The sequence below is a fragment of the Somniosus microcephalus genome, chromosome 8 (assembly GCF_052327205.1).
Source record: "Somniosus microcephalus isolate GS21.2 chromosome 8, FLI_Smic_1.0, whole genome shotgun sequence".
Taxonomy (NCBI): Eukaryota; Metazoa; Chordata; class Chondrichthyes; order Squaliformes; family Somniosidae; genus Somniosus; species Somniosus microcephalus.
The window spans coordinates 2,274,264-2,287,512 of NC_140994.1; the positions used below are offsets into that span (position 1 = coordinate 2,274,264).

Sequence of the window (13,249 nt, forward strand, 5' to 3'; positions counted from 1 at the left end):
CCCCCCCACACTGTGTACCAACCACACCCCTCCGCACCCCCCCCACACTGTGTACCAGCCACACCCCTCCGCACCCCCTCCCACACTGTGTACCAGCTGTACCCTCCCCACACTGTGGACCAGCCGCACCCCTCCGCACCCCCTCCCACACTGTGTACCAGCCTTACCCTCCCCACACTGTGTACCAACCACACCCCTCCGCACCCCCCCACACTGTGTACCAGCCGCACCCCTCCGCGCCCCCCCCCCCCCCAACACTGTGTACCAGCCGCACTGCTCCCGCTCCTGGGCTGCATGCTGACCGGCACCACTCTCCCCTCGGACAGTTGCACCAGTGTGCGCTGCTCCCGGCCCAGATAGCATACTCTCCTCCAGGGTCGACTCTTACCTCCTTTTTGCGATTTTTTAACATGCTTTGGAACTTTGACAGCTCCTTCTCCTGGTCGGCTTTGATTCTCTTCGCCTCATCTCGCAGGCGGGTGGTGTGGTCCTGTTCAAGGTGCTCGATCGTCTGTTTTTGCTGCCGCTCCAAGTTCTCAATCTCCTGGTCGTACTGACGCTTCTTACTCTGTTGTGCCAAATTTAGATTGTGAAACAGGATAATCCCAGAACTGTTTCGAATGGTATTTAATAACAAACAATTCCACCTCAAAATGGTCACCTTTTCTGATACCATCTGTTTATTCCAGATTTTTTAAAAACCGAATTCAAATTCTCAAACTGCATTTGAACTCACATTCTCTGGATTATTAGCCCAGTAACAGAACCACTACAGCACCGTACCCGGCTTTAACTGAAACTCCGCTTCACCCAGCTCACAATCAGAACTAAACATTCTGGGTTAGAACTTTTTTTTAACAGATGTGTCAGGAAAAACAAAATGGCAGGGCCGGAGAACCAGTGATTGAGGGGGTTCCCAGGGGGAGGGTGGAGAATCATTGATTGAGGGGGTTCCCAGAGGGAGGGTGGGGAATCAGTGATTAAGGGGGTTCCCAGGGGGAGGGTGGGGAATCAGTGATTAAGGGGGTTCCCAAGGGGAGGGTGGGGAATCATTGATTGAGGGGGTTCCCAGGGGGAGGGTGGGGAATCATTGATTGAGGGGGTTCCCAGGGGGAGGGTGGGGAATTAGTGATTAAGGGGGTTCCCAGGGGGAGGGTGGGGAATCATTGATTGAGGGGGTTCCCAGGGGGAGGGGCAGAGAATCATTGATTGAGGGGGTTCCCAGAGGGAGGGGCGGAGAATCAGTGATTGAGGGGGTTACATAGAAACATAGAAGATAGGAGCAGGAGTAGACCATTCGGCCCTTCGAGCCTGCTCCGCCATTCAACGAGATCATGGCTGATCATCCAAACCCTAGCACCCGGTCCCTACACCGACAGCCATCCCACCCAAGCCCTATCCCCGTAACCCCGCATATTTAATCCCCCCTAACACTAAGGGCCAATTTTTTATCATGGCCAATCAACCTAACCCGCACATCTTTGGACTGTGGGAGGAAACCGGAGCACCCGGAGGAAACCCACGCAAACACGGGGAGAATGTGCAAACTCCACACAGACAGTCACCCGAGGCCGGATTTGAACCCGGGTCCCTGGCGCTGTGAGGCAACAGTGCTAACCACTATGCCACCGTGCTGCCCAGAGGTAGGGCGGAGAATCAGTGATTGAGGGGGTTCCCAGAGGGAGGGGCGGAGAATCAGTGATTGAGGGGGTTCCCAGAGGGAGGGTGGGGAATCAGTGATTGAGGGGGTTCCCAAGGGGAGGGTGGGGAATCATTGATTGAGGGGGTTTCCAGAGGGAGGGGCGGAGAATCATTGATTGAGGGGGTTCCCAGAGGGAGGGACGGAGAATCAGTGATTGAGGGGGTTCCCAGAGGGAGGGCGGAGAATCAGTGATTGAGGGGGTTCCCAGAGGGAGGGGCGGAGAATCAGTGATTGAGGGGGTTCCCAGAGGGAGGGGCGGAGAATCAGTGATTGAGGGGGTTCCCAGGGGGAGGGGTGGAGAATCAGTGATTGAGGGGGTTCCCAGAGGGAGGGCGGAGAATCAGTGATTGAGGGGGTTCCCAGAGGGAGGGGCGGAGAATCAGTGATTGAGGGGGTTCCCAGAGGGAGGGCGGAGAATCAGTGATTGAGGGGGTTCCCAGAGGGAGGGGCGGAGAATCAGTGATTGAGGGGGTTCCCAGAGGGAGGGCGGAGAATCAGTGATTGAGGGGGTTCCCAGGGGAGGGTGGGGAATCAGTGATTGAGGGGGTTCCCAGAGGGAGGGGCGGAGAATCAGTGATTGAGGGGGTTCCCAGAGGGAGGGGCGGAGAATCAGTGATTGAGGGGGTTCCCAGAGGGAGGGTGGGGAATCAGTGATTGAGGGGGTTCCCAGGGGGAGGGTGGGGAATCAGTGATTGAGGGGGTTCCCAGAGGGAGGGTGGGGAATCAGTGATTGAGGGGGTTCCCAGGGGAGGGGCGGAGAATCAGTGATTGAGTGGGTTCCCAGAGGGAGGGTGGGGAATCAGTGATTGAGGGGGTTCCCAGAGGGAGGGCGGAGAATCATTGATTGAGGGGGTTCCCAGAGGGAGGGCGGAGAATCAGTGATTGAGGGGGTTCCCAGAGGGAGGGCGGAGAATCAGTGATTGAGGGGGTTCCCAGGGGGAGGGTGGAGAATCATTGATTGAGGGGGTTCCCAGGGGGAGGGGCGGAGAATCAGTGATTGAGGGGGTTCCCAGGGGGAGGGGCAGGGAATCAGTGATTGAGGGGGTTCCCAGGGGGAGGGTGGGGAATCAGTGATTGAGGGGATTCCCAGAGGGAGGGGTGGGGAATCAGTGATTGAGGGGGTTCCCAGAGGGAGGGGTGGGGAATCATTGATTGAGGGGGTTCCCAGAGGGAGGGGCGGAGAATCAGTGATTGAGGTGATTCCAGCATTAGAAAGGGAAGATATTGCCAGTACAGGAAACTTTGGTTTATTCGGAGGTTTTATGTCCGGAAACCTCGATCTACTGGCAGAAATCAGGAGCCATTTTGTTGGGTTTTTTTTCTTCTCCTAGCTTTGTTTTCAACAGTCGGGCTCTGGAAAGTCTCTCTGAAGCTGTTGCTAAGCTAGAGACGCTTCCAAGGTACGGGCCGACTGTTTACAAGCTGTTGCTAAGCAACAGTGTTTGTTGTCAGATACGGAGATGAAAACCTCCGTATGCTTCAACATTAACTTTGTATGTCCGGCAGTTTTGATAGATCGGCACCAGCTCGGTCCCGTCGGTGCCGGATATAACAAAGTTTCCTGTACTACCAAAGAGCTGCAGTCTATGTAAGTTCAGCTAACAAAGAAAAGGGGTCATGCATGCTACAATATTGGGGTCTGTTGCAGATGATGCAATTGTTGAAAATCTCCAGACTATTCAGGGTTGTGTGCAGAAACAGCAGTGTCAGAATGGGGAGCTTTAACTATCCAGAGATAGATTGGGGAACATAGCTGCAGGACTTTAAATAGTCAGGGATTTATAGACTGCATTTAAGACTGTTTCTAAGTCTATAAAGAAAGCCGCAATGCTGGATTCTGAGTGTTTAACAGAGTCAGCCAATGAAGGGAAGAGAAAAATTACAAATGTTCAAAAATAATGAACTTTAACAATACAGGTTGGACCCCGGTAATCCGGCACCCTCGGGACAAGGCCGTGCCGGACCATTGAAAATACCGAACCACTGAAGGTTAGGTAAATAACACCTAAAATAACAATATTAGGTACAATATTATGTTTGTTTATATCGCGGGAAACGGTGGCGCCGCCGAGCAGCTGCTCCGCAAACTAAAGACCACCGGTTTCAATTCGTGCCGGACCACTGAAGGTGCCGGAACGTCGTGTGCCGGATTACCGGGGTTCAACCTGTACAATAGAAAAGGAAAAAGTAGTCCGAAGTAAGGTTGCTTGATTGGAGAACATACTAGGAAGGGACAAAAGACTGAGCCTGGATAAATTGAGGGGAACTGGTGAAACTGTGGGAGATATTTAAGCACTGGATTGGCACAGCACAGAGTAGGAACATTCCAGTGGAGGATAGAGAGACTGACTGGTGGATGAATAGTTACATTAAGCTGAAATAGAGGATGATAAAGAGGCAGACAACGAAACAAAAGATAAGATACATAAATGAGAGTTGGGAGAAATCCCGTAATCTACAAATAGAAACAAAAAGAGAGGGAAGAGGAGCGAAGAGGGCGAGGACTTCCTGCGTAAGAAATTGATCAGGAAAATAAGGCCCACAGCATAAAAGGGAAAATATAGCTCGGGAGATGGGCAACAGGCAGAGAGCGAAGGGTTTGCATTAATGGATGTTTCTCAGACTGGCAGGTGGTGGCTCGTGGGGTGCCTAAGATCAGTGTTGGGACCACTGCTGTCCTCCATATATAGAAGTGATTTGGACTTGGACATAAAGGGGTGGATATCAAAGTTTTCTGAAAGGAAGAATGCAGAAGACCACAGCAGGACAGATAATTGCGATAGATAACAGCTAGGAGGTTGGGCAGGTAAGAGGCAGATGTCATTCAACACAGAAAAATGTGAGGAAATACATTTTAGGAATAAAGAATAAAAAAAGAATCAATTTCTTAATGCCGTGAAAGGTTCGAGGTGTCAAGTAAAATTTATATTACAATCGATATTAATGACTTAGATGAAGGGACTGAGTGTAATGTATCCGGGTTTGCTGACGATACAAAGCTAAGTAGGAAAGTAAGCTGTGAGGAGGACACAAAGGCCCCGATTTTCGGGCAGCTGTCGGGCGGCTTTTCATGCGGCCGTGGTCCGAAAATTGTGGAAAAAGCAGGTCGGGACCCCCCCCCCCGCCTGATTCCCCGCCCCGTCCGACTTTCGGACTGCCGTTTCCACGCGCCCCGCTTCAGTCCCGCCCGCCGCTGGCGGGACTGCTCGTCGGAGCACTAATCACCAATGATCACCTTGTTAAGGACAATTTTCCCGTGCCGTTGCAACTTTGGGGCTTTCCCCACCTGAAACCCGCCTGCGGGGAACCCCACCGATGAGAGCTGGCGTGAAAACAGCTGGCTTGCTTGCTTGCAGCAGCAGGTCGCTGAGGGCTGAAGATATTTAAAGAGGCAGCATTTGCAGGCTGCAGGACCTTGTTGATCAAGGCTTGGGGGAACTATTTGAAGCCTTAGGAGCAGCTGATGAAGTTGGAGCCTCACACACTTCTTCTCACACACTTCTTCAGTGTGAGCTCCTGGGAAGCCCCTCTCACCACCCTAACTCAGGACCTCCTCAACCGAGGCATGTGCTAGAAGCATGGGAGACCTTTGGCACCTTCCCTTCCTGGCATTAGAAGATCTCCAACAGCAGAGGTGGCAGCAGCAGAACCAGGAACAGCAGGATGATTACCAGGAGCACCAGGCTGCTGCTCACTCACCTGAAGCTGCACAAGCCAGAAGGGGGCCAGCGCTTGGAAGTGGCTTAAGAGCACCTTGCTGCGCTTTAGGGGGCCAGTGGGACCCGTTTCTGCACTGGCAGTCCTACTCAGAAGGACTTCCATGAAGATCTGGTTTCGCTGTTCAACAGATGGCCAACGCTCCTCAAGAGATGTCATTCTCTTATGAGCACTCACCATGTTTTCCGTATGCTGGCGAGTTATCTCCTCCATGGAGGTTGCCAACCTTTCCATGGTGCTGCGTTCATGCACCAATGACTCCACAAAGGCTCTGCTCATGGTCGCTATGGACTCCTCCATTCGCTCCACACTCGCAGCAACCCTGGAGACAAAACCTGCCAGAGACTCCTGCATCTGTGCATGGAGATCCATCACCTCTTCTCTTGCGGATGGACCCAGAGGCAGAGGGTCGAGATGCAGCGCAGCTGAGCTGACCTGGCAGAGCCCTGCGCCCTCCGACGAGGACTCTCCACTGCTGTCCCTGTCTCCAGAATCTGCTGAGGCTCACTTGTCAGCTGTGAAACACCAGGTGACAACACTACTCTATGTCCCAAAGGTCCCCCCGAGGAGTGAGTGTCTGCGCTGGTGCTGGGTGCGCTTACTTCTGCTGACGCTGCACCCTCAGAGGTTGGAGCTTCCTCTGAGGAGTCTGGCTGCAAAGCCTCTTCCTCCTCCACAGTGAGGACGGGGGCTCTGGATGGTACTGTGGGGGAGTAAAGGAAGGAGTTACAGATGTAATGCCAAGGTTCCTCTGGTGACTCCCAGCGAGTTGGCATCTGCTGACACCTGCATCCATGCAGCATTGGTCTCAGTGGGAGGCCTCTTCCTCCCTGACCTAGGGAAGAGGACCTCCCTGTGGGCCCTAACCCCATCCAATAATGCCTGCGGTGAAGCCTCATCGAATTTGAAGGCAGCTCGGGGTCTGGCACTGGCCACAGCTGCTGCAGGCTCCTCTGCCATCCTGTATGGTTCATTTGGAAGCCTTCAGAGGATGCAGTGCTTGCCATGGACCTTGAAAGCACCACGAATGATGACATCATACTGTGGGGATTTCTGACTCGATTTAGACAATTAGCAAGGCTTCCCACATGCTGGGAATTAATTGGCCAATTGAGGGAAAATTGCGTGGGGCTGGCTGACACTTTTTTATGTGTGTCAGAAACCCCACATTCGGGGAAATCCGACCATTTCCCACACAAGCCGAAAATCGGGGCCAAAGAGTCTGCAAAGGGATATAGACAGGTTAAGTGAGCGGGCAAGAAGGTGGCAGATGGAGTATAATGTAGGGAAATGTGAGGTTATTTACTCTGGTAGGAAGAATAGAAAACAGAATCTTTTTAAATGGTGAGAAACTATTAAATGTTGGTGTTCAGAGAGATTTGGGTGTCCTTGTACAGGAAACACAGAAAATGAACAGGCAGGTACAGCAAGCAATAAGGAAGGCAAATGGTATGTTGGCCTTTATTGCAGGGGGTTGGAGTATAAGAGTGAGGAAGTCTTGCTCCAATTGTACAGGGCCTTGGTGAGACCACACCTGGGGTGCTGGGCACAGTTTTGGTCTCCGTACCTAAGGAAGGATATACTTGCCTTGGAGGCGGTGCAACAAAGGTTCACCAGACTGGTTCCTGGGATGAGAGGGCTGTCCTATGAGGAGAGATTGTGTAGAATGGGCCGATACTCTCTGGAGTTTCGAAGAATGAGAGGTCATACTGAAACATATAGGATTCTGAGGGGGATTGACAGGGTAGATGCTGAGAGGATGGTTCCCATGGCTGGAGAGTCTAGAACTAGGGGCCATAGTCTCAGGGTAAGGGGTTGGCCGTTTAGGATCAAGATGAGGAGAAATTTCTTCACATAGGGTTGTGAATCTTTGAAATTCTCTGCCCCAGAGGGCTGTGGATGCTGACTCATTGAGTATACTCAAGGCTGAGGTCGATAGATTTTTGGACACTAAGGGAATCGAGGAATATGGGGATCGGGTGGGAAAGTGGAGTTGAGGTCGAAGGTCAGCCATGATCTTATTGAATGGCGGAGCAGGCTCGAGAGGCCTCGTCCTATTTCCTATGTTCTTATACTGACAGGGATTAAATACAAAAGCAAAGAGATGGCGACTACATAAGAACATAAGAAATAGGAGCAGGAATAGGCCACTTGGCCCCTCGAGCCTGCTCCGCCATTCAATAAGATCATGGCTGATCTTGGGCTCAAAGCCACTTCCCCGCCCGCTCCCCATAACCCTTCACTCCCTTATCTTGCAAAACTCTGTCTATCTCCACCTTAAATGTATTCAATGACCCAGCCTCCACGGCTCTCTGAGGCAGAGAATTCCACAGATTTACAACCCTCAATAGAAATTTCTCCTCATCTCAGTTCTAAAAGGGCGACCCTTTATTCTGAAACTATGCCCCCGAGTTCTAGATTTCCCCACGAGGGGAAACATCCTCTCTGCATCTACCCTGTCGAGCCCCCTCAGTATCTGATATGTTTCAATAAGATCACCTCTCATTCTTCTAAATTCCAATGAGTATAGGCCCAACCTGCTCAACCTTTCTTCAAAGTCAAACCCCTCATCTCTGGAATCAACCTCGTGAATCATCTCTGAACTGCCTCCAATGCAAGTATATCCTTCCTTAAATAAGGAGACCAAAACTGTACGCAGTACTCCAGGTGTGGTCTCACCAATACCCTGTACAGTTGTAGCAGGACTTCCCTGCTTTTATACTCCAACCCCCTTGAAATAAAGGCCAACATTCCATTTGCCTCTTTGATTACTTGCTGTACCTGCATGCTAACTTTTTGTGTTTCATGCACAAGGATCCCCAGGTCCCTCTGAACTGTAGCATTTTGTAATCTCTCTCTGTTTAAATAATAATTTGCTTTATTTTTCCTGCCAAAGTGGATAACCTCGCACTTTCCCACATTATACTCCATCTGCCAAATGTTTGCCCGCTCACTTAGCCTGTCTATATCCCTTTGCAGGTTCTTTGACTCCTCTGCACAACTTGCTTTCCCACCCATCTTTGTATCATCTGCAAACTTGGCTACATTACACTCGGTCCCTTCATCCAAGTCATTAATGTAGATTGTAAATAGTTGAGGCTCCAGCACCGATCCCTGTGGTACCCACCGTTTGCCAACCGGAAAATGACCCATTTAGCCCGACTCTCTGCTTTGTTAGTTAGCCAATTCTCTGTCCATGCTAATATATTACCCCCAATTCCATGAGCTCTTTTCTTATGCAGTAACCTTTTATGTGGCACCTTATCGAATGCCTTCTGGAAATTCAAATACACCACATCCACTGGCTCACCCTTATCCACCCTGCTCGTTACATCCTCAAAGAACTCCAGCAAATTTGTTAAACATTTCCCTTTGATAAAACCATGCTGACTCTGCTTGACTGCATTATGATTTTCCAAATGCCCTGCTACTGTTTCCTTAATGAAGGACTCCAGCATTTTCCCAATGACAGGTGTTAGGCTAACTGGCCTATAGTTTCCAGCTTTCTGTCTCTCTCCTTTCTTAAATAGGGGTGTTACATTTGCGGTTTTCCAATCCGCTGGGACTTCTCCAGAGTCCAGGGAATTTTGGTATATTGCAACCAATGCATCCACTATCTCTGCAGCCACTTCTTTTAAGAGCCTGGGATGCAGGCCATCTGGTCCAGGGGACTTGTCGTCTTTTAGTCCCATTATTTTACCAAGTACTTTTTCCTTAGTGATAGTGATTGTCTTTAGTTCCCCCTCCCTGTGGCCCCTTGATTATCCATTATTGGGATGTTGTTAGTGTCTTCTACCATAAGGACAGCAGATTTCCCTCCCTAAAGGACATTAGTGAACCAGATGGGTTTTTACGACAATCCGATAGTTTCATGGTTACCATTACTGATCCTAGCTTTTTATTAAATTCCAGATTTATTTAATTAACTGAATTTAAATTCCCCAGTTGCTGTGGTGGGATTTGAACTCACGTCTCTGGATCATTAGTCCAGGCCTCTGGATTACTAGCCCAGTAACATTACCACAATTCTACCGTTCCCCTACAAACAGCTGCTCCCCCGCATTCCCTTTACAAACAGGGCAGTCACGCCTGCTATGCTGCTTCTATGCCGTTGATCACATGACCTGCAGATTGTTAGACTCACCGTCATCTCCTGCTCGAAGCGGCGGAAGGTCTGTTCGCGCTGCTGCTGCAGCTTGTTGCTGAGTTGCTGCTGTGTGCGCTGTTCCTCCTTCTGAAGCAGCCGCAGCTCACGCAACTCCTGGCGCCTGCAGAGAGGGAGCAGAGACTCAGCAAGGAGGCAGTCTGACAGCCACAGAGACTATTCTTTCAACACAGAGATAGAGACAAAAACTACAAATCCGGGAAATCAGAGGTAAAAATACTGCAGGCATCAACATCTGGCCCTCAACAAATTCTGGGGTGGAGCTTGTGGGCGAGATCTGGCTGCAGTGTCATGTCAGGAACCGACGCCACCTGCAGCCTCCAGCTCCATAGAATCAATGGCGATAGGCTAATTCCAAACCGCCATTGCCCGCCACAAACTTTAAAATGTTCAGATTCATTTTTAGTTGAAGAAGCGGACAGTGTCTTTTGCACTAGTTCCCTTTGGTTTTGTGATTTGAATTGCTAATGGCTGCAACAACGTAAACAACAGCGATTTCCAGTAATTGGAAGATAATTCTTGATTCATTGTCAAGGTCTGGTTACAATTCAGCTAACAAACTTGATAACGGGATTTGAATCTTAGCAGGCACGAATGTACTTTCCTGCTGATTGTCTCATGCGAATCCTGTCGAGCTCCATACTTGCATTTCTGTTTAGATATTGCATTAGCATCATCAATCAATTGTAATATTTAAATATATTAAGTTCATCTCAACCCTGACTTCAAAAGAATTAATTAGGTAGAAAGAGGGAGTTTGCAATAGCTCAGAGTTTTCCAGGTTCTGGTATATGGTAAAACCAAGAAATCTGTTTTGTTTCTGTGAGAGTTATGTGCATACGTTTTTGGATAGATTTTTGGACTCTAAGGGAATCAAGGGATATGGGGATTGGACGGGAAAGTGGAGATGTGGTTGAAGATCAGCCATGATTTTAGTAAATGGCAGAGCAGGCTCAAGGGGCCATATGGCCTACTCCTGCTCCTAATTCTTATGTTCTTATGTGATGCTTCAAATCAATATGCCAGTTCTGAAGCTAGTGAAAGCAGATAAAAACAGGCAGCATTTGCTATTCGGAGACAGAACTCTTTCTAACAAGTGTCAGAAACTTTCTTTTTATATCTGAGGATCGGACAAAGTCAACATGGATTTACAAAAGGTAAATCATGCTTGACTAATCTACTGGAATTTTTTGAGGATGTAACTGGTAAAATCGATAAGGGAGAACCAGTGGATGTGGTGTATTTGGACTTTCAGAAGGCTTTCGATAAGGTCCCACATAAGAGATTAGCGTGCAAATTAAAGCACATGGGATTGGGGGCAAGGTATTGACTTGGACAGAGAACTGGTTGGCGGATAGAAAGCAAAGAGTTGGAATAAACGGGTCGTTTTCCGAGTGGCAGGCAGTGACTAGTGGGGTACCGCAAGGATCGGTCCTCGGACCCCAGCTGTTCACAATATATATTAATGATCTGGACAAGGGAATTGGATGTAATATCTCCAAATTTGCAGACGACACAAAGCTGGGTGGGAGGGTAAGCTGTGAGGAGGATGTCGTGAAACTCCAGTACGATTTGGACAGATTGGGTGATTGGGCAGAAACATGGCAAATGCACTATAATGTGGATAAATGTGAGGTTATCCACTTTGGTGGCAAAAACAGGAAGGCAGATTATTATTTGAATGGCAATAGATTGGGAGAAGGGGAAGTGCAAAGAGACCTGGTGTTCTTGTGCACCAGTCGCTGAAGGTAAGCATGCAGGTGCAGCAGGCGGTTAAGAAGGCAAATGGTATGTTGGCCTTCGTAGCAAGAGGGTTCGAGTACAGGAACAAGGATGTCTTGCTACAGTTGTACAGGGCCTTGGTGAGACCGCACCTTGAATATTGTGTGCAGTTTTGGTCGCCTTACCTGAGGAAGAACGTTCTTGCCATGGAAGGAGTGCAGCGAAGATTCACCAGGCTGATACCTGGGATGGCAGGAATGACGTATGAGGAGAGATTGTGTCGATTGGGCTTATACTCACTGGAGTTTAGAAGATTGAGAGGGGATCTCATCGAAACTTATAAAATTCTGTCAGGCCTGGACAGACTAGATGCAGGAAGGATGTTCCCGATGGCCGGGGAGTCCAGAACCAGGGGTCATAGTCTAAGGATAAGGGGTAAGCCATTTAGGACTGAAATGAGGAGGAATTTCTTCACCCAGAGAGTGGTGAACCTGTGGAATTCTCTGCCACAGAGGGCGGTGGAGGCCAGTTCATTAAATATATTCAAAAAAGAGTTGGATATATTTCTTAAGGCTAAAGGGATCAAGGGATATGGGGAGAAGGCAGGGACAGGGTACTGAATTTGGATGATCAGCCATGAGCGCATTGAATGGTGGAGCAGGCTCGAAGGGCCGAATGGCCTACTCCTGCTCCTATCTTCTATGTTTCTATGTTTACAAAGGGTAACAGACCCATTACAGAGTTTCTTGCTGTATTTATGTTTAATATGTTGCACTTTCAGCATTTTTATAATTTTTTTGACTTCATGTTTCTACTAAATTATAAATACACTAGCTGGGGGTGCCCGGAGTTGCCAGGGCAATTTTGGGCTGCGTGGTCTCCCTGCCCATCTGTCCCCCCTCTCTCTCCCTCTCCCCCTCTCCCTGTGCTGTCCTCTCCCTCCCTCCCCTCTCCCTGCCTAGTGCCTGAGGCCCGGTGCCGTTGTGATAGCGGCCGTGCGGGGCCTAGCGCTTCAGGGCCGAGGACGGCCGGCCGCTGCCGCTCCCCCGACCGCTGTGTGTGTCGGGCCCAGCGGTTGCGAGGCACGGCCCGAGTGCGCCCAACTTACCTGCCGCTCCAGCGGGGCGGGATCGGGAGCCGCAATGTGGGGGTTTCTTTTGCTGCTGCTGTCCCTGTGGGGATGGAAAAAATGGCGGCGAAGTTTAGGGAGACTGGAGGATTAGGACCCGCCCGTGATGCACTGATTGGTCAACCATCAAGTGAGTGAACTGTAGGATTGGTCAAGCAGCACGTCACTCAACGCTAATGAGAGGTAGGATTGGTCAACCGCTAATGAGTGGATTTTTGAGGATTTTTGAACGTTTTTTGTATACTGTCCAAACAATTTTTGTCTGACGAAAAAGTAAACATGCCTACAAGAGTCCCCTAACGATAAGGTTTCTTTCGATATAACATACGTGTAGGTACGCTCTATAACTTTTGATTGTATAGCCGGACAGACAGAGAGACAGACAGAGAGACAGACAGAGACAGACAGAGAGACAGACAGAGAGACAGACAGAGACATATACCAGTTTATATATATAGAAGATTATTATAAATACATTAGTTGTAGTTTGGAAAATTCCAGTCTGAGTTTATATCCATTGTAAGTCACCACAATTCAAACTAGTTCACTGTACATGAAACACTGAAACCTGTCTGAGAGGTGATAAGGTGCTCTTTAAACACAGGTCTTTCCTTAATCTAGGAAGTCAATTTCTGGAAGTAATGAAATAAATAATTAATCTTCAGGTCGCACAAGCCTGCAAGGGCAGATTACAGGAAGGTACAATGTCCTGATATCGGTGGATAGGGAGCCACTGTGAAATCACTGGGTTATAAAAATACTAGGAATTCAAATGTTGCTACAAACACCATTTCATGTTGGACCCTCACTGAGG

General features: G+C 49.3%; 1 protein-coding gene across 4 annotated transcripts in view; it reads right to left on the reverse strand.

Moving 5' to 3' along the window:
- Positions 1 to 13,249, reverse strand: part of slka (STE20-like kinase a) — a 230,037-nt gene that overhangs the window by 81,693 nt on the left and 135,095 nt on the right. For all 4 annotated transcript variants that reach the window (XM_085994121.1, XM_085994124.1, XM_085994123.1 and 1 more), the window contains exons 12-13: positions 9,564 to 9,687; positions 389 to 568 (exon numbers count right to left, since the gene is read on the reverse strand). In XM_085994121.1, coding sequence (XP_085850247.1) covers positions 389 to 568; positions 9,564 to 9,687 — 304 coding nt within the window. The remainder of the gene's footprint in view (positions 1 to 388; positions 569 to 9,563; positions 9,688 to 13,249) is intronic.